Source organism: Suricata suricatta, chromosome 11, assembly GCF_006229205.1.
Source record: "Suricata suricatta isolate VVHF042 chromosome 11, meerkat_22Aug2017_6uvM2_HiC, whole genome shotgun sequence".
In the NCBI taxonomy this organism is placed as follows: domain Eukaryota; kingdom Metazoa; phylum Chordata; class Mammalia; order Carnivora; family Herpestidae; genus Suricata; species Suricata suricatta.
Genome location: NC_043710.1, coordinates 59,802,813 through 59,824,169, shown reverse-complemented (window position 1 = coordinate 59,824,169; position 21,357 = coordinate 59,802,813). Strand labels below are relative to the sequence as shown.

At 50.0% G+C, this 21,357-nt stretch overlaps 1 protein-coding gene across 1 annotated transcript in view; it reads left to right on the top strand.

The window, feature by feature from the left end:
* Positions 1 to 21,357, top strand: part of TENM4 (teneurin transmembrane protein 4) — a 731,443-nt gene that overhangs the window by 500,587 nt on the left and 209,499 nt on the right. The window contains exons 7-8 of the mRNA XM_029957014.1: positions 9,516 to 9,614; positions 11,052 to 11,287. Of these exons, the coding sequence (XP_029812874.1) occupies positions 9,516 to 9,614; positions 11,052 to 11,287 (335 nt within the window). The remainder of the gene's footprint in view (positions 1 to 9,515; positions 9,615 to 11,051; positions 11,288 to 21,357) is intronic.

Sequence of the window (21,357 nt, the reverse complement as noted above, 5' to 3'; positions counted from 1 at the left end):
CACACGATATGTTAACTAAATTCAATTTAAATTAAATAATTTTTTTAAAATTTACCCATAATGCTACCAGTCTGTCGACTTTGGGGGACATAGCCTTGCCCTACCTTCTCTAAAGGTGAAGTGTCCCAGTCTAGCACAATTAGGACCTCTTCATCTTCTACCCTATTTCTCAAAGTAGTGGGGAAACATAGCTTCTATGTTCTCAAACTCCTGTTCTTTTTTTTTAATTATTTTTTAATATAATTTGTCAAATTGGCTTCTATACAACAGTGTTCATCACAACAAGTGCCCTCCTCAGTGCCCATCACCCACTTCCCTTCCCCACTACCCCCAATCAACCTTCAGTTTGTTCTCTGTATTTAAGAGTCTCTTATGGTTTGCCTTCCTCCCTCTCTGTAATTTTTTTTTCTTTCTTCCCCTTCCCTTCTTTCATGGTCTTCTCAAGATCCGCATATGACTGAAAACATCTGGAATCTGTCTTTCTCCGATTGACTTATTTCACTTAGTGTAAAACCCTCCAGTTCCATCCACATTGCTGCAAATGGCAGGATTCCATTCTTTCTCATTACCAAGTAGTATTCCATTGTATGTAATAACCACATCTTCCTTATCCATTCATCAGTTGTTGGACATTTAGGCTCAAATCCCTGTTCTTTATCTGTGAAGAGGACAAAAGTCATTCCACACTTAGAGGTGAAATGAATCTATACATGGAACGGGTCCCCATCTGACTCTGTCTGGCACTGTGACCTCTGTACGTTGAGCTTGTGGGATCCAGTGAGAGAAAATCACCATCCCTTGGTGCCATTTTACTCCTGTAGAATCACTTTCCCAAAAGCAAATCTCTTAGAGACACAGCCCAGCTTGCCCCACTCCCAGTCTCTTAATTAATATTGTTTTTGTTGACATCCTCTAAAATCATGTGTGAGTTTTCCTGATATGCATGCTTTGCTCTCCTGAGTGACAGAGTTGGATGATCATATCCCATCCCAACCAGAGTAGCTTAATCAGATCTTTGTTATTTCCTGTGTGCTTATTGAATGACTGCACATGACTGAAAGAAGTCAGCAAATAAGTAATCAATGGTTCTGATTCTCTGCATGGAACACAGTAGCCATTCCCTCTGCTTAGATGTTCATTTTTATCCCTTGGTATCAAAGTAGGTGGTTCTCCAGGTTTTTGAAGGGAAAGGAAGATAGAGGACCAGCAGTAGGGCGTTTTCCTGATAGAGTGGTCCCAGCTGACCTCTCTGGCCTCATCAGCCAGCAACACCTGCCTTTCTGACCCTCTGTCCTTTCACATCCATTGCACAAACCACAGGGAACTTGGTTTTCTTTGTCCTTCTATTTTATCTCTCAAGTAATGTTCTATAAAACATTAAGGAAATAAAAGAAAATCAATTATATCTACCACCAAACATAACCATTGTTAACATGCCTGCATATATATATATATATACACTCATATATACTATTTTATATAAATCTATACAGATATATACATATTTAATATCCAACACATGTATGAGTGTGTGTATATATATATGTGTGTGTGTATCAGTCTTCCCCCAGATGCCCACCCCTTTCAGGCCTCTGTGCCTTTGCACCTGCTCTCGTACAGTAGTCTGCCAAAGCTCCGTCCTCCTTACTTCTTGGTCTAGCAAAGTCCTACCTACTCTCAGAGACCCAGATGAAATATTTGAGGTAGACCTCCTTTGTGACCCCAGATGCATCTGAAAATGGTCTAAAACTGGGAGGGGTGCTTAATACATGGTGTAACACAATCAGAATTCTGGGCCGTAATACCGACCTTTCCTGGTTGATGGCACAAAACCAACAGGTTGAAGAGGGATTGGTGCCCCGCCTGGCAGATAGAATCGCAGGTAATTTTGACCAGCATGGTAAGATAGGAAGAGAACAGACTTTACAGTCAGAGGACAGGATTCCTGTCTTGGCTTTAACAGTTACTGGTCTGGCAAATTCATGAACATCCCTGACCCTCGATTTGCCTGTGTAAATTGGGCTAAGAATTCATGCCTCTCCAATTGGAAGGAAGTGAACCACATAAAAAACATGAAGCACAGTGCCCTACATTAAAAGACACACTCTAGGGGCGCCTGGGTGGCTCAGTCGGTTAAGCGTCCGGATTCGGCTCAGGTCATGATCTCACAGTTCGTGGGTTTGAGCCCCACATCGGGCTCTGTGCTGACAGCTAGCTCAGAGCCTGGAGCCTGCTTCAGATTCTGTGTCTCCCTCTCTCTCTGCCCCTCCCCTGCTCTTGCTGTCTCCCTCTGTCTCTCAAAAATAAATAAAAAATTTTTAAAAAACACATTCTAAAAATGATTTCCCATGTTTTTCATATACATCATCTTTCCATATCAACCCTGTGGAAAAAAAAAAAAAGTCCTGAAAAACTATTTATTGAGCTCCTGCTCACCAGAGGAGTTGAGAGGAAATAGTAGGTTGCAACTTTTTCTCCACGTTGGAGAGGGAAGTGTGGCCTCAGTGTTCTGAGGACACAGTGATGGTCCTTTCACTGAAGCTAGTTGTCATAGCACAGGTTTTAGCGTCAGACGCATCCTGTGCCCACACCCCCACCCTGTGGCTCACTAGCTGTGGACCTCAACCCTAAATTTCTTCATCTCTAAAAGGGAGCAAATCTTAGTAACTTCCTGTTCCGATTCTCTATTGCTGCATAACAAGTAACTGTCAAACTTGGTAGCTTAAACAATCACCAGCTGATGAGATGGCACAGTGTGTCAGGAGTGCAGGAAGAGCTGGGCTGGTCTGAGCCCCATGACGTCAGCTGGGCTCGGTCAGTGGTATTACCGTTAGCTGGGCAGTCTGAAGGAGCCAGGTGGCTTGACTCGCATGCCTGGGCCTTGGAGGCAGCTGGGCTCAGTGGACCGTCACCCTCTAGTGTGGTCTCATGGCCTCTCCACCCAGTCTTCCCAGCGGGGAGTGGACTTCATACTCAGTGGCTCAGAGCTCTATGGCCCTGAGACAGAAGTTGCCCATCCTCTTAAAGGCTTGGCCTGGCATAGTGTCCCTTCTGCCATTGTTCTGTTGGTCAGAGCAGTCCAAGGCCAGCCAGCCTCAACGAGAGGGACTTCTCAAGAGGAGAAGTGCCCGAGGACTTTCAGCCACTTCTAACCCACCGTAGTGCCTCCTGAGGCTGTTGTGGCAATTACATGCGATCAGCTCTGAACCTGTCTCGGCGCACAGTAAGTGCTCAGCTGCTTCCCATGTTGTGCTTGTTATTCAGTAAATACTCACCGAACGCCTACTGTGTGCCCAGCGGGCCATACATCGAAGAGAACAGACTCTTGTGGTAGGCCGTGCTGTGATACAGGTACACACGGAATCTGTGTTTTAATTGCCCCTGGATTTTCAGCAGGTAACACAGGGCTTGCCACGTGAGGGGTAGTGGAAGAACATTAACATGCAGGTTAAATGAATGAACAGTGGAACAGATGAATGAAATGTTATACCTAACTTGAGTGGGGGAAAAGGGAAGACTTCCCATGGTCCTGGTGCTCAGAGACTGATAGAGAGCAAGCAGGGGTCCCCAGGCCGAGCTAGGAAGAAGGGGTGTGAGGGAGGCACAGCCTGAGTGGAGGCCTGGAAGCCCAAGAGAGCAGGGCCTAGTTGAGGCCATTGTAGCCAACAGCCATTACCAAGCCACACCAGAATGGGGAGCCCCCTGATGCCAGAGGAACAGTCACAGGCCCTTCTGTAATTGTCACACTGAGCTTATGCTGAGAGTCAAAAATAAATAGCTGAGCAAGTAGCAAAACAGCTGGCAGAATAACCAGGAGGGGGTTATATTTCATGCCAGAGAGTAAGAAAGGCAGGCAGGAGGGCAAGTGAGAGGGAAGACTTGTTTAACCTGCTGTCTCTAGCACCTTCTAAGGGTAACAGAGTCCCCAGGGGGACCTTAGGCCTCCCTGTGATTCCCAGAGCTGGGGTCACATGTTGCTTTGAGGCCCACTGGTACATCTGTGGTCCATTCTGGTAGGATCCATGTGTTCAGGGTCCACTGTACCCTGGTCAACTTCTTTCACGCTCTGCAGCATCAAATGCTTAATTGATTTCATAGGGATTGTCTGATTAATAGCCTGTCGGGCTCCTGTCAGTTGAAGGGGAAGCCAGAGCACAAGGCTGCCAGACCCCTGCTCCAGCTCATCTGCTCCCAGGCCTGGTTTGGGAGGCTGAGGCCCGTTGTGTGGTCATGCTCAATTTGGGGAATAGCCCTGCCCAGCCTTCAGGGATGGGAGGTAATCCTGGTGGTCTCCAACCCAGGCTTTGTATAGTGCACAGAATAGCATACAGTACCTCCTGCTGGTCCAGGCCAGCTCTGGAGCATTGCAGGAAATTGGGATGGACAGTTGTCCTTGTCGTTTGATGATTTGGCCCCAGGCATGCAGAAAACAAGAGTCACTATCCAATAAGCAGCTCATGGTCTTATGAGGAAGGCAGACCCATAAATGAATGAATGAATGAAGATGCTAATGCTCTGACTTGGGGGGTGTAGTTAGCAGAGAGGAGGGTGTGGCTCCCTCTGTATGGGGGGCATCAAGGAACAATCACACCAAACATTCACGGGGCCCTTCCTGGGGCTCCTTAGAGGGAAGCACATCAGAGACTCAGCACCCAGGTTTTGATGGAGCTGGTCACACAGGCACCTTCTGCCTGGCAAAGGCCCAAATTCCAGACACCTGGAAGGAAAGTGAACCATAATGTTAGTACTCATAGTTCAGACACAGTGAGTCAGCCACTCATGGGTTAATGCTGGGAACCCTCTGGAAAACCTCAGTCAGAACTACTATGGTTACTGTACTGCATGGGTAGGTAGTCTTATTATCATCTCCGCTTGAGAGGTGAAGAATCTGAAGACAGGAAAGTGAAGTAACTTGACTAAGGAACCACAGACAGCAAGTGGCAAGGCCAGGATCTGCACCCAGGCCACTGGCTCCAGAGCCCATGGAAGTAGCTGCTCTCCAGCACTGCCTTCCTGATGATTCAGACCTGAATTGGGAGGAGCTCAGAGGGGAGAAAGGAATTCTGGGATGAGGCATAGCTGTGCAAAAGCACAGAGCTGAGAGCACTTAGTACCTTGGAGAAATGGCTGAGAGTCGGGGGATGTGGGAGCACATGGGCCTCATGGAAATGGGAGTGGAGGGCCTTGAGTTCTAGACAAAGATGGGCATGGGGGCTGATGGGAGGCAGAAGTGGGGTGAGTAGTTATGAACATCTTTTCACTAGGGAGTAACGTTATGGGATTGGCCTTTCAGAAAGATCACTGACCTGGAAGACCCAGATCATTTCTTGTTTCTTTGTTCATTCATTTGTTCAAATGCTAGCTCTATCACAGTCTTTCTGTGGTCTTGGCCAAGTCTCTGATGGCCTGCACTCCTTGTGGGTTTCAGCTGCAGGATGTGGGCATAATGCCTGCCTGTCCTGTTTTCCTGGCTGGCTGTCCCAGGGCTGTGTGGGCGATGCATGGTCCAGGACAGCAGACTCATAGTGAGATGAGCTGGTGACTGAAGACCTGTCCACTGCGACTTTCCAGCCACTTCCTTCCCAAAGGCTATTGGTTCTGTCCTTGCAGGGCGAGCTCCACCTGCCCCGGGCTGAGTTTCAGGCAGCTCATGGACATGCCCAAGGCCTCCTCTCAGGCTTAGAGGGCAGGCAGCCCCTCCCCAGTCAGAGGAGAGACGGGAGAACAGGACTGCGCCTCGCTGTGACCCCTCTCTGGGTACTCAGCAACTCTCTTCTGAGAGGCGGCTGCGGGCAGTGAGGGCAGAGGGATGTGGTTTTCAGTCCCAGCTCTGCCTTTTGGCTGCTGTGTGACCTTGGGCAGTCACTCAGCTAGACTGGGCCTCCGTTTCTCTATTTGTTAAAATGAGGTAAAACACCCACCAGTGTGAGGGTCCAATGAATCCAGTGTCCACACTGGAGTTCCCAGCAGCCGTGAGCTGGAGACTAGGCAGGACTGTGATTTAAGGAGGCCTTGGCCGCATGGGCCTCCATTAGGAAATCCTTGTTCCTTTTGTTTTCCGGAAGAACTGGAACCTCAGAGTTGGGAGTAGGAGATGGCAGGAAATTTGGGGAGGAGACTTGAACTAGGAGCCCGGACATGCCAGCTTTAGTTTCAGCTCTGCTACCAACTTGCTGTGTGTGTGTGAGCAGGACACATGTCTCTCTGGGCCTCAAGTTCCTCACAGATGAAATGAGGCCTCATTGACTCAAAACTAAGTTTCAGAAGCACAGAACAGGGGCATTTCAAGGCAGCAGAAGCCTTCTGACTCGGCAGTATTTTCAGCAAGGGCTAGTGTCCCCCAAATTCCCAACTGATGTAAGTGGTTAACGTCCGAGTTAGCGCAAATGTGGAAAGCTTTTTCAGGGAACCTGGCACAGTGTCCCACTCCAGAAACCGTGTTCCAGCGCACTCCCTCTTCCCCTGCCCTAACACATCTGCACGTTTGGGAGATCATTGTCTGCTCTCTCTTCGTAAACTATAGAAGTAGAAATAAAAACCACTCTTGATCCAGACACTGGAAAATCCCAATACTAACATTTCAGTTTTTATCCTTTATGTCCTTTTTCCCCCCTGAATATATGTAATTGTTTCAGATGGGTTTTTAGGTACATGTTTGACTTCCTGAGAGCACAGTCCTAGCCTGGTGACGTGCTTGGAGCATGTCATGCAGCCGGCTGCCAGCCCCAGGGAGGCACCCTGGGGCCTTTGGGCAGGAGAGGGTAGGGCCTGCTCAGGCTGGGCCATATGGTCTGTAGAAAGGCTAGAAATCCCTTCCCCAACCACAGGGAATGAGGGAAATAATAAAACACCACCTGTGCTCCCCTCAATTAAACACCAACTGTGTGCCTGCAGTGTGCCAGGGGCATTTCCCTTTGTACACCCCATCATTCACAGTCTTCAAATATTTATGGTGTGCCTACTACTGTGTACAGGCACTCCTCGAGACTGGGCACATGGCAGAGAACAAGGCAGGTAAGATTTCTGTCCTTACGGAACTTAAATTGCAATAGGAAAAGGAAACACTGTGTGTGTGTGTGTGTGTGTGTGTGTGTGTGTGTGCGCGCGCACACACACAATGTGGAAGACTGAAGCAGTGCAAGGGGTCAGGGGTAACTAGGAAGAGCAGGTCCGGAGCTACTACAGTTAGCCATGAGGTGGGAAAGAATGGCCCATGCAGATATTGGGGGGAAGGTGATTCGGGCAAATAACAGCAAAGGCGGTAGCTGGTTGGCGTAGCAGCATGGAGGCCAGGATGTATGTAGCACAGAAAATGAGGTTGGAGAGGTAGCAGGGGGCCAGATGTTGTATTCCTGGCATACACCGGTAAGGGCCATGGTTTTATTCCTATGAAATCACGGGAAGGCTGTGAGCATGATCCAAATTGTGTTTTGGCTTCTGTAAGGAGAGTGATTATCCCAGTTTATGAATGCCCAGAGAGGTAGACTCACTACCTCATGGCCGATGAGTGATGGCACTGAGACCTCTTTGACCCCAGGGTCTCTGTGCCTTCCCTCGTTACAGGAAGCCTTCCATGAGAAGGCCACCTGGAAGGACTTGTGCACCCTTGCGGTTCCTCTCATACCCTGTGGGAAGCCACGAACGCCACCAGAACAGCCTGGCCCCAGACTGCGGGGCCCACATGGCTCAGGACTCTCTCGAAGGGGAAGTCCCCATCCCCGTGGCATTATTCAGTGGCTCTGACTGCTGAACTGTGTTGCCTTGTGCTCACCTTGTCCCCACGGAGGCTAATGAAATGGCGCACTGAGAAAGTATCAGTAGCCCTTCCTCATCTCAGTATGTGAGGCTGGCCATGGGGGCAAACCACAGGCTGGGTGGTGACACAGGCCTGTGGACCAGAGGGGCCTGAGCTGTGGGATCAGACAAACTGGGCTTCTCTTGTAGGTTTGCCGCTTGCTCACTCCGTGATAGGACCTTCAGAAAGTCACATCTCTGATCCCTGACTTGCCGACCTGCAAAGTAAAAATGCTGACATTGAAATGTTGTGGGGAGTAACATTTATATGAGATAATACGGTGTTCTAGAACAGTGAATAAGCTTTGGTAGATGTAGGGCAGATTAACATTAGTACCTCTAGAATATTTGTTAGTGTTAGTACTAATGCTACATAAGTTAGTACTAATGTACCTAACCTAGGATTAGAACTTCTATAATATGTGTTTAGCCCTTAAAAATACTTCCAACATTACTCAGCTGGTCCTATATCAACTTTGTGAACTTAGTATTATTATCCCCATTTTATGGATAAAGTGTAGGATTGCAGAGGTTGAAGTTTTTACACAGCCACACAGCAAGAAAGTGGCAGAAAAGGGACTTGAATTTGGGTTCTCTGGTGCTCAAGGCCTGGTCAAAGTTGGCAGGAAGGTCCCTCACAGGGCTGGATCCAAAAGTTAGTTCTCTGCACTCAGTCCTTCCTTGAGGTGCCTAAACAGGCAGACGCCACCACCAGCTTGTTAAAACGATGCACTACATGGTTTTCAAGTGAGGGGACAGCAGTCCTTGAAAATATTGGGAAACAGGATCCAGCACATTCATGTGAATGAGGCCAGTTAGGCATGATTGAGACCCAGAAGGGCAAGTGTGTCTGTCTTGACTCTGCATTAGAAATAGGTTCTGTCACAAAATGTGCTGCCCTCAGCGTATTTGGAGGGAACAAAAGACGCCTCCTCTGTCTTCTGAGGGGCACCATTCTCACCATTCAGCCATCACTGAGGTCCCTGCTCTGCTAAAGGACCATGACACTCTAAATATCATCAGCATCAACCTGGGGGCTTGTGAGAAATGCAGATTCTCGGGCTCCACCTCCATCTTCTGACTCCGAATCTCTGCGGGGTGGGCCTCAGCAAAGCACAGCTCTCCAGACCGATCTAGTGCTCACCTTGAGTTCAAGCACCACTGCTTGAGAAGAAAATGACCCCAAATGCTTATCTTTTTTTTTTCCTTTGGACTAGCAAAGTTGGTTGAACAGATGTACGCAGTATCTAGTAAAGAAAGCACAGGCTTTGGAAACAGAAAACCTGAGCTCAAATTCCTGCACTGAACCTTGCCTGCTGGTAACCTTGGCAAATCCTGTTACCTCTCCATGTGTCAGTTTCCTCATCTGTAAAATGAGAGATATGCCTTCCTTGCATAGCCTATTTTGAATATTTGAAATAAATGGATATATCATGCCTAGCTCAGTGCCTGAGACGTAGTCAGTCTTCGTCAGTGAGAGCTGTGATTTGATGGCCACAACTGCCAGACATTCAGGTTTGTATAGAGAACGCTCCCTCTGGATGCTCTGAGCCGGGCAGGCCCCTCGCACGCGTGGCTTGCACACAGACCCATCGCCTGGCGGCCATGTCCCGCTGATCTCACGCACAGCTGCACCAGACAGCCCCTTCGTGTGTTTCTCTACTGTCCCCCTTCATCGATGCATGACTCATTGCTTCATTCATGTCTCCATGTGTGCGTAGAAACCTAGGCAAGCAGCCATTCCTAGGGACATTGCAGGACAACCTCATTGAGATGGACATTCTCAGCGCCTCCCGCCATGATGGGGCTTACAGTGACGGGTAGGTGACATCCCCCACCCCTCCTCTCTGTCTATGCTGTCCTTGTGGCTCCTGCACTTGCATGCAGACCTGAGACCTTTCCCTGGGCTTTCCCGCGGGAGGTGACGAGGCCATGTTGCATGCCCATCCCCACGTCCATGTTCAACTTGCAAGAGTTTCTCCTTGGAATACCCTGTTGTCAGCATATTAATAGCACAGTTAATATGCAGCTCCCAGCATCTCATTGGCTGCCTCTGCCATTCTGAAAGACATCTCATAGCAATTTTTATGCAGCACAGGCCCTGATTCCTATGTGTTGTAACCCCAAGGATGTATTCTGTGGCCTGAGGCATTTTGCACCCCCACAGAGTACAAGATTGCTGTAAGATTTCAGGGGGAAGCAGTGCAACCAATGTACCCCATTTCCCAGGCTGTGTACAAATTCTCCCATGGCCATGGTTAAAGACAAGCTGTGGAGGATTTCCTCACACCTAGTTTGGCCACAGCCATGCGCTTTGACCATGCCATGCTGCCCTGAGGACTATGGCTAGGCTGAGGATGCATCTGGCTGGCTGTCCTCTTACACAGCTTTTACCAGCAGTTTGGAAGGCAGCAGTCTGGCTTCTGAAGGCCTTTGCTGCCATTGGTTTCTTTTCTTTTTTTTTTTTTTTAACATTTTTATTTATTTTTGAGAGGGAGAGAGACAGAGCATGAGCATGGGAGGGACAATGAGAGGGGGAAACACAGAATCTGAAGGAGGCTCCAGGCTCTGAGCTAGCTGTCAGCACAGAGCCTGACATGGGGCTCGAACCCACGAACTGCAAGATCATGACCTGAGCCGAAGTCGGATGCTCAACGGGCTGAGCCACCCAGGCGCCCCACTGCCATTGGTTTCTAACAGCCAGTAGGGGAGACCCAGCCATGGGAAAACTTAATGGTGGTCTCTTGGTTGCACCCCCTAAACACCCTTTAAAAACAATGGTATTTCATGCCTCCACCAAGGTACACTGGCAAAGTAGGTATTGGAGAGAGAAGAAAAATTTAGGTCCCATTATCTCTAAGGCACAGAACAGGGTTTTAGACACTTTCCTAGTTTCTGCCAATAATTTTAGAGAACAGCTAGTGTAATACCCAAGAAACAGCATCTCCGCCCCATCCCTTCCCCAGAGAGGGACCTCCACACCCAGCCTCTGTCAAGTCGGTAACACCTCTGCCTTGGCCCGGGGGTGGTTTTCCCATGGGTAGGACTGTCCCATCCGTGTTCCGTGGAAGCGTGTGTTCGTGTGCCCTGGTACGTGGTCTGGTACATGACTCTCCTTTTCTCTGTCCCTCCTGTCTTCTCTGTGGTGATTCTCTAGGCTCCTCTGCATGCTTCTATGCTGCCTCTGTCCTCCAGGTTCACCTTGGTCCTAGTGAGTCTGCAGACCCTGACGCCCTCTGGCTTCTCTCCACCCACAGGCACTTCCTCTTCAAGCCGGGAGGCACCTCCCCGCTCTTCTGCACCACCTCGCCAGGGTACCCGCTGACGTCCAGCACGGTGTACTCCCCCCCACCCCGGCCCCTGCCCCGCAGCACCTTTGCCCGGCCGGCCTTCAACCTCCAGAAGCCCTCCAAGTACTGTAACTGGAAGTGCGCAGCCCTGAGCGCCATCGTCATCTCAGCCACGCTGGTCATCCTGCTGGCGTACTTTGTGGGTAAGCACCTCCCTCGCCCCAGCTCCCCCTGCTCCCCTTCACCCAGAGGGCAGCAGACAACACACCTGTGGGCGCTGCAGGCACCTTGCCGCCAGGACTGCTGAAGCACACGTGGTGAGCCATGCAGCCCTGGGGTGCTGGCCTGCACCTCCTAAACTGTCAAGGTCAGCTCTTGGGAACCCTCGTCTCCCCTCTGCTTGTAACCAGCAAGAAAGCTTAGCAGCTGCTCTGTCCTCTGTTGGACGTAAGCAGTCACTAACCAGCCTTCGAGGTGGTGATCTGTGGCACACGTGTCATGGATTGGAGTCACGACAAATGAAATGACAAGCTGAGAGGCCGGAGAGCAGGCAGGCCTCTCCTGCTGGTGCCGCATAGCTGCAATGAGGAGCAGGAAGGATGGGGGGTACCCTGGGGATGGAGGGGAACTGCCCAAGATTCCACTGTGCTGACCTCAGCCGGGAAGCATGTCTGAAGGTGAGGTTGTGCCAAAGTGGTCTGAGGGGCCTGCGGGAGCCCAAGTCCAGAGTGCAGCCATGGTCAGGACTGAGGAGCAGCAGGTCCCAGCGAGCAGCGAGAGCTGGCTGACGGATGCACGGAGGCCCCGAGCAGCACTGCCTGGCCTTCGTGCTGACCCCGGGCCACCTCCGTGATGTAGGAAACTCCTCTTGGCCCCTGCTTGGCCACCACAGGCTGCCACCCTCTGGATGTTCTTTTGATGTGTTTTCCCCACGGTCAGGTTTCCTGCTTCCTTCTGCCCCTGTCTTTGGTCTGCTCCCAGGGAAGATGTTAATCTGAAGAGATCCATAGGCACCGCTTAGTGTCCTCTGCCTCTGTGTAAATCAGCCTGTTGGTAAAGGTGTCCAGAGGGGTTGGCTTAACCCTCTGTCCTTTCCAGCCTTCAAATTCTGTCATTCTAGGGTTTAAGGTAGGTGAAGCCAGCTTGAGAAGTCCCTGAAGCCATGCTGAGGAATTCTGAGATACTTCTGTAAGCAAGGAGGACTTTTCCAGTCTAAGCCCAGTAAAGAGAAACAGAAGTAACTGGCACAAGCCAGAGGCAGACAGGGTGTCGTCCACGGTGGAAAATAACTCTGTCGTAGTGCAGTTATTGTGGATGGAAAAGAGGAAGTATGCATGGTCACTAGGAATGATGAGTGAAACATGGGCCCCCAGCTTGTTCAGGAGAAGGGATCTGAGCATGGACCGAGCATTCAAGATTCGTGTCATAGAAACAAGTAATCAGGAGAAGGATAGTCCTCAAGCAGAAAGGACTCCAGCTATAGTAAGCCTTTGTCAGTATACCAGGCCTCTTTCTCCCTTGTGACGATTGGTGTAGAGAATTTCATGGCTCCACGGCCAGGTGAGATACATGTTTCTTCCCTTCTATCTGATTGCTTAGTTGTTGCTGTCTAGAAAGCGGTGTTAAGAAGGATCCTGAGGGGGCGCCTGGTGGCTCCGTCAGTTCAGCGTCTGAGTCTTGATTGCAGCTCAGGTAGTGATCTTTCTCCTGAGATCGAGCCCTGTATTGGGTCCTCACTGAGGGTAGAGCTTGCTTAGGATTCTCTCTCTCCCTCTGCACCTCCTCTGGTCACACTTGGGCACATTCTCTCTCTCTCTCTCTCTCTCTCCCCGTCCCTCTCTCCCTCTCTCTCCCTCTCTCAAAAAGAAGGGTCCTGGGGCTATTTTCAGGCTCAGTGGGAAAGGGTCTCTGTGATTGATTAGTAGTGTCTATCATGGTCAACAGAATGGAGAATGTTGATGATGTACCAGGCATTTGCCATCCCTACTGTGTGTCAGTGGATAAAAGGAATCACCAAACTGGGAGGGGCCGGAGCCCACCAGGCTCTCTGAAAGGTACTGATCAGTGTAAACTGGGTTACAGGCGAGGGCTATGAAATTCCAGGCACTATCACATAGCATGAATGTTTCTTTCTGTCACCACCAATGCTGTGTCCCCGCTTACCACTAATGCAGCTCTTGGTTTTGATTGATATTATATTTCCTAAATGAGTAGACTTTGGAATGAGGGCAGTCCCTGTTCATCAAGAGTCAAGTAGTTTGCTACATGAAGACATCAACTTACATTGAAGTTGTAAGGTTTATACTGTGTAGCCTACATCAGGGAGAAAGAATAAACCTTTGTATGATTACGCAAACTGTCTTCTGTTTACATCCCATGGGCTTCTATGGGGTCAGTCTGCAATCTAAATTTAGATAGGATCTATCAGGAGATAGTGAGCTCCTTGTCATAGGAAGGGTACAAAGAAAGCTCAGTGACTACATAGCCAGGATAAGATTCCAGTGCCGACTGGGGTTTTTCACTGGATGGTCTTTACTTTTCCTTCCAGCACTGACAGTCTTTCCATCCATGACTTTGTGAATTTTGTCTTTGATTCAGCAAACCATACAGGGTACCTGCTTTGGGCCAGGCACTACGCTAAATGTTAAGGCTAAATATGTGGTCCCTGCCGTCTTGTCGGTAGCTCTGAAAAGTGGACGGCTGTGTCAGCAGTGATTGAGGCAGCTCAGGGGCTCTGGGAAGCCCCAGCTCCAAGAGCACCAGGGGAGGCTCCCTGGGCAGGGTGACGTAGCCAAATCCTCAAATCAGAGTTTAGTTGTCAGGCGACATGCAGAGAGTGGATAGAAAATGGAGGGAAGTTTTAGGTTTAGGAGAGGACAGTGTGGTGGTGAGGCCCTCGTCTGTGTGTGAAGCATTTGAGGGGTATTGGAGCTAATGCAGGAGAGTTCGGTAAGATCATGAAGATGACCTTGGAGGCCAGGTGACAGACCTTCCTGGATGGGCAATGAAGGGTTTTAAGCAGTGACAGGATGTAGTCAGACTTTTATTTTAGAAAGAAAAGTGCAGACGAAGGAAGAATAGACCCTGTCACAATAAACAGGTCGGGAGAAGCCGAGGGCATTAGCTAAGACAGTAGCAATGTAGGTGGAGAGGAGGGGTCAGTCGATTTAAGAGAGTTTGTATCTCACTTTAGCAGTGGTTAGTCCACTGATAATGTGTCCTCACCTAGAATAAATACGGCCTCCTGATAAAACCCCCGCTCTGCGGACACTTGAAGACGGACCATAGATTGCATATCCAAGGACCAGGTCAGACGGGCAGGACTGGGATGTCCCCTTTATTCCCTGGAGACTCAGAGCTTATATCCAGCCTCTGACCTGCCTGGATTCCATTCCCCGCTCTGCCATCTAGCTGCTGTTCACCCCTGGGCAACTCACTTCTCATTCGGAGCCTTCACTGCCTCATCTAGAAGATAGGCATGACCCCTCCCCTGGGAGGATGTATGTGAGGCTGGAGTATGCTCATGCAGGTGAAGCCATTGCAGGTGCATTTTCCTACTTGTCCTCAAGGGCTGGGGCGGCATCCTTGACGCCGGGTCCCCTCCAGCTGCGGGGTGCAGGGGATGAGTGTCTTGTTGCTCGGCCATAATCACAGCCTGCGATGACTAACTTGGAAGGAGCTATCAATTATTAAAAATCAAATTAATTGTCTCAGCTGAGCACAAATATCCTTAACAAAGACTTTTCCAGCAGACCAACCAATCTAATCAACAGGCAAAAGCACAGATATTTAATTAGATTTTTGATGAAAAATTGTGTTTAATTTCAAGTATAATCAATTATTAATTACTGTAATGAGTGAGTCTGACTGGGTTTACTAATTAACTCATTTAAAAATTATGAATAACCTTTTCATTTGTAATTATTTTCTACATCCTATCAGGCTCCCGATAAGAATCATATCACCCCACCAGCACAGGGGGAGGCGAAAACAGGGCTGGTAGGAGTCGTTCTTTCTCTGCTCTCTGTTCAGGGCTGCAGTATCCGGAGGGAACCCTGACAGATCCATTTGACTTCCGGATTTTAGTTCAAAAGTTTCCGTTCATTTGCAGAGACATCTGCAGTTACTCTCCTAGGAAGATAGAGAAATTGCAGCCAGCACTTCCCACCCACAAAGGCCTTGCCTCTGGGTTGTCTTCCCCCGCTGGGGTGTTACTTGGCCACTCTAGTTTGGGAGGGTAATCAAGGCAGGACCTTTTAAGAATCCATGGAGCATCTCACCAGAGACAGTGATGCATGTTTTTGTCTCCAAAGACACCCATTCAGAGAGGTAGCTGTTGACCATGAGCTCCTTGCCTTACTCATGCATTCTCCCAGTGAAGGTTTTTGAGTATTTGAATACTCTCCGCCTTTTCTTTTCTGAAGTTAAGAAATCTGTTTGTGGAACAAAATAGGGAGAGCGTGCTAATGAGGGGAAGATTAGTTACAAGTCAAACCGTAAAGTTTGTATAGCCATGGCAATAGTGCTTTATTTTTTAGCAACTAATTGTTTTTAAAACATTGTCCGCACAAAAGGCAGTGTGGTGTAGCGTAGTAAAGATAAGAGGGGCCACTGTGGTTCTTAGTAATGAGAGCACTTAGCTTTGATTGTGTGCTGCCCACGTGCCCCTCTCTCTTCTGAGCACTTTGCCTGTAGTTTCTCATTTTCAAATCTCCCAAGCAGCCCTGTGGATTATTCTCCCCAATTTACAGATGAGGACACTGAGACCCAGTGAGCTGGAGTGAGTCACCAGCCTCACCTGGCAAATGACAGGACAGCGGTCTACCCAACTCCACAGGCTCTGGGCCTTTCAATTCTTTTTCGACTTCACATTCCTAAATTTTATGTGCTAACTTTCCTATTGTAGTAGTTGGTATTTAGAATTTTTGCTGTGTGTCCAGTATTGGTCCGAGCCCATCAAATCATATCTCTGGGGGCGCCTGGGTGGCTCCGTCGGTTAAGCCTCCGACTTCGGCTCAGGTCAGATCTCACATTCGTGGGTTCGAGCCCCGCATTGGGCTCTGTGCTGACAGCTCAGAGCCTGGAGCCTGCTTCCAGTTCTGTGTCTCCTTCTCTCTCTGACCCTCCCCCTCCCTTGCTCTGTCTCTCCTATATCAAAAATAAATAAAACATTTTTAAAAAAATCATATCTCTGAACACTCACAACAAATCTGTGAGAGAGGTTTTACTTTCTGTTTTGCTCTAGAAGAGGAAACTGAAGCTCACAGAAGTGAACAACTTGACAGGGTCCCCAAACCAGTAAAGGACATAAGATTTTAAAGGCCATACTTTCTGCCACTACGCTGGGTTCACAGCTCAAACAGATGGCGTAGAATCAAAAGACCCCACTCTGGTCCAGCTCTGTCACTTGCTAACTGTGTAAACTTGGACAAGTTGCTTAACTTCTCTGAACCTTTGTTTCCACTTTCCTTATGGCTCTTATAGTTGGTGTGGCTGGACTGATTATTCCATCTTACACTGAAAGAACTTGTAACAACATGGCTAAGAGCATGGGTTCTGAAATTAGGCTGCCTGCTTTCAGATCTCAGCTCTGCTGCATACATGTCTTGTGACCTTAGGCAAGTCCGTTTAACTTCTATCAGCCTTTACAGTTTACCCATCTGTAAAACGGGTGACAACAGTAGCTACTTCATAGGACTGTTGCAAAATTCCAGTAAGATAATTTGCATAAAGGACTGAGACTACCACCCAGGACCGTTAGCACTCAGTAAAAGGTAGATACTATTATTGTTGTTAATAGCATTCTTAGTACTAGTAGCGTCACATGTGGAAGAGTATTTGTGAGTCTCGACCGAGACCTTGGACCAGCCTCGTCTCCCTGTGGCGCCTGCGGGCTTCCCGGCCCGTGTTAGTCACCGGGGCAGCCGACGAAACAAGCAGGGAGTCCTGGAGGGGTGTCTCGCTGTTCCAGGGGAGCAGCCGTGAGAAGAATCAGTACCAAAAGGTGCCTCGCGTCATTTCTTTAACTCAGACAAAAGTTGATTTTTGGTTCACTGACAGTCGCCTCTATCCAGCTAAAACTGACAGGCGCCCCGGCGTTCTGCACCTCTGTGTGAAAAGCAGACAGGAAGTGCCACGGGAGAGCTGTGGATTAGTGTCTCGACTCCCCAGGCACCCGTCTTGCCAGATAGGCCCTTGGGACAGGGGGCACAGAAGGCTTGCTAACAGTGCAAAAAAGCAGGACTGGCTTTACCTCTGAGATCGCCCTGGGACGCCTCTCTTCCACCCTTAGGGACAGGCCCCCCTCGTGGAGAAGGCGTGCCGCTCCCTGCACTGCAAGGGGTCCTGTTGGGTTCGGCCCAAATCTCAGCTCTGCCCCAACCCAGGTGTGTGGCCCATTGGAGTCTCGGTTTCCTCATCTGCACAGCAGGGAGAATAATAGTATTCCCTCATGAGAGAGGATGCTGAAAAACCACAAGGCACGTGAAAAAGGAGGGCTCCCTTGCTGGTGGCCTTGGGACACTGTTGATAGCCTTCCTTGGAGCCCAGTTATCTCAACCCAGGATGGGGTGGGACAGGATGATCCCACCACGTCCTCCCCAGGCTTTGGAAGGAGGAAGGAGGAAAGTGAACCTGGATGTAGGCTGCGGGGGCCTCTGTGCAGCTGCTGTGACAACACGCTCAGCACTGAGGGCTGTTGCTTTTTATTTATTTATTTATTTTTAAGTAGGTTGCATTTTCCCTTCTGCTAGCAGCTGACACTGGATTGAAAGAAAAATGTCAGAGCCCTTGCTTGAGGTGGTGATAGTTTCAGTGCTCAATTTAATCGCTGTTTTACAAAAGGCAGCTGTCCTAGCACTTGCTTGCTGGGATAGCGCAGCCCTCGATCTGGAAGCGCTTGGGTCATCTGGTTCTCGAGGTTCTCCGGGCAGTGCTGATGGAGGCGGGCTGGGTGCTGAGTGCGACTTGTGCAGATGGGTGCGGGCTCTCTCCCCCGTGTCTGACTTTCCACCACGCAGCCCTGACTTCAGGCAGACTGGCGCAGTCCAGTTAAGGGGTCATGAGGCATCCCGCCTCTTTAGGGGGCGCTGTTGCTCACTCTCCCCTCTCCTAATGTCGTCTCTGCTGCACACTGGGTCCCTAGCACAAAGCTGGCACCAGGCTGTGCTCAGTGAGTCTTGGTTGGATAAATGACCTTGCAAGATGATAAGACCTGCCGAGGGTATTTTGGGCAGAAGGACAACCTAGACAAAAAGCATGGTGGCAGAGACGTGCACTGTATGTCCTGGGGCTTGGGTACAGGTGACGTGGACATGAAATGAGTAGAGAAAAGGTTAGAAATGGAAGCCAAGGTGATTGTACCCCCTCCATCCCTCAGTTATCCCCATCGGGTTCAGCTTATGCAGCATCAGCGTCTCTGGTGCCTTTTGCTTCATAAGCACAGGCCTGTTGCACTTTGGGCCTGAGTGCTGTTAGTGAGCAATAGAGCTTATTTCCTTTCCTTTTCCTTCGACTTCACATCAGGCCTTTTGGATAGATTTACCTTTATAGCCCAAAGAATGGGGAATGGAGATGATTGAACTTGATCTTTTAGGGGGAGGAAAAAGTGATAAAGATACAGGAACCTGTATTAAAGCTTTTCTCTCCAGGATTGATTCCTTCACGCTGCGCAGTGGGAATGGCTAATAGCAAGATATATATAGATTGTTCTCTTCGTAACAGACCCCAGACAGATATCTTCCAGCCCCCCAAAAGGAGGACGTAAGGAGCCCGGCGGGCTGTCTGCCGTTGTCTGAAATGCCACGGTGTGGAGGAGGGGCTCACTTGCTCTGTCGTGCCACCGAGGCCAGAACAGGGCCCGCAGAGTGAAATGATGGGAAGGCCGATTTGGGCTTCATGGCAGGAGGCTTTGCTAACAAGACAGCGGCCTGTGTGGAGTAGGCTTCTTATGTCTGGACTGAGAGGAGCAGCGGGCCTAGTTTGTATTGTCCGTTGTCCTTCTGCCGCTCCTTGCAGGGCCCCTGGGCAAGGACTTCATCTCCTTAAGACGCCTTCCCATCCGTAACACAGGACGAAGCAAACAAAAGACAAGGCGAAACGATGGAGGCGTTCGCATGTTTCCGCTCGGCATGAAAACCACCTTCCCTCTGCCACCTGCACCCGCTCCCCACCCTCCCGTCTCCTCCCGCGGGGGGAGCCAGCCAGCGGCAGGCAGGGCCCAAGGAAGCCCGTTGATCCAGACCCCGTGTGTCAGCCTCCCGGGCACAGAGCAGGGTGGAGAAGGGGAGAGGGGCTGGAGGGCAAGCAGATGACACCAGTCTTGCCCCGTCTCCGATTTCCTTTCCCTAGGAAAGTGCTCAGGGCTCTGGCTCTCCTCCTGGGGACCCAACACTAGTGTTGAGACCCAAACCTCACTCAGGCACTTCTCCCTTCCCTTTGCTCCCACTCAGCCGCCAGGCCCTGCCTACTTGTGTTTAAAATCAGACCTCCTGAGATACGATTTACACACAGAAAATGAACACATTTTAGGCCTACCGTTCTCTGAGTTCTGACAGACGGATGGAGTTGTGTGACCGCCACCAGAGTCCAAACACAGCCCACGTCCATCACCCCAGGAAGCTCCCTTGTCTCCTTTGCTACTCCGTGCTCCCCTCCTCCTCAGCTCCTGGCAGGCACTCAGCCGTCCTCGCTTGGTGGTTTTGGGTTTTTCAGAGGTGCAGTAAAGAGGCGATTTACCTCCTGGATTCAGAATCTGACTGTAAGATATTCAAGTGTTGTTGAGAACACTGGAAGGTAGAATTCAGAATTCAAGATCCTAGGGCCTCACAGCGAGAACACCGTGCTGTTGGCATGAATGTACACGGGTTTATGCGTTTGTGCCGTCGTTACGGACCATTTTCTCCTGCACATGCTTATAACTGTTGACACAGTTCTCATCAAGTCGAAAAGCTCTGTCGTATTTGTGCCACTACCGTACCAGTACATTCCTGCCGTCTCCAACTGTTCTCTCTTAGAAATAGTGCTTTCATGAACATCTTTGTAACTCTGCTCTATGTTTTCTTTGTTCAGTTACCTTGGGGAGGGCGCGTTCCAAAAGCAGGATTTCTGGGTCACAAGGGGTGCACGGTTTAAAGCTCTTGTTACCCACTGCTAGGGGCTCCTTGGAAGGGGAGGACTGGATTCCAGGGCGCCCAGCCGGGTGCCCAGCTTCCCTGCAGTCCCGCCAGGGCAGGGCTTTGTGTGTTACCTCAGGCCAGCTGGCTCGGAGGGTGGGGGTAAGGGAGGTTACATGTGATTTTGAGACCCAGAGAAGGTACCCGGTCTTCATTCCTGGAGGGATTTCCATCCCTTTTCTCCCAGTCCGTTCCTTTTCAATGGCTGGGCTCCCATGTCCCTTGCTCAGTGTACCTCCTGACCCCAGGACCCGGTCATATGCTCTGACACTGCTCATGATGCTCCCCACAGCTGCAGCTGCTCATTGTATCGTGGGTCAGCGGGTGCCTGTCCCCACTGTTAGATCGTCAGCTCCATGAGGGCAGAAACTATCTCCATCCTGCTCAGGGCCGTCGTTAATTTCTTGTACAAGGTCAGCATGAGGTAGCATTTGTTCAGCAAAGGCCTGTTGAAGGAAAGAAAGCAGGAGAAGGTGCCTGAACCACAACCTGACCCATGTTGGAGGGCATGAAGGGAGGGAAGGAAAGGGGGAAGAGGCTTATGTTCACCCAGGGAACAGAGAGAGAAGGTCTGGAGGCAGTGAGATGATGGGAGAGTGGAAAACGGTTACCAGAAGTTGAGCGGGAAGCCAGAGGCGGCTGCAGAAGCATAGTCAGTGTGAAGTACGCTCCTGGTGCCGGCCCTCGTCTGCTCCTTGTGTCCACGTGAGTGGAGCATGAGCCTTACTCTCTCTGAGCCTCAGTTTCTTCCCTGGGAATGTAGACGGTAGGCTGCTGGAGCGATGCTCTAACAACCGGGCTCCTTGCTCTTCCTGGCAAATGGAGTGTGTCTTCAGTCCCCCTGGCAAACAAGACGTGTTGAATTTTAGGGCCAACCAGTCCTGAGTTTGGGAATGTCCCAAAAAGGAAAAGACCTGAGTTTGCTAGTGTATTCACACTGCCTAACAACAGCAGCACCTGCGGAGATCACGCACTCTCCCGGGGCTCGGGGCTCGGGGCCCATGTCCCATGGCAGCTTCAGGGCCCCTGAGGGGGCAATGTGGCCACGGATGGTGAGGAAGTAGCCCCAACCCTGCCCCCAGGGTGCCTCTTGCACACTT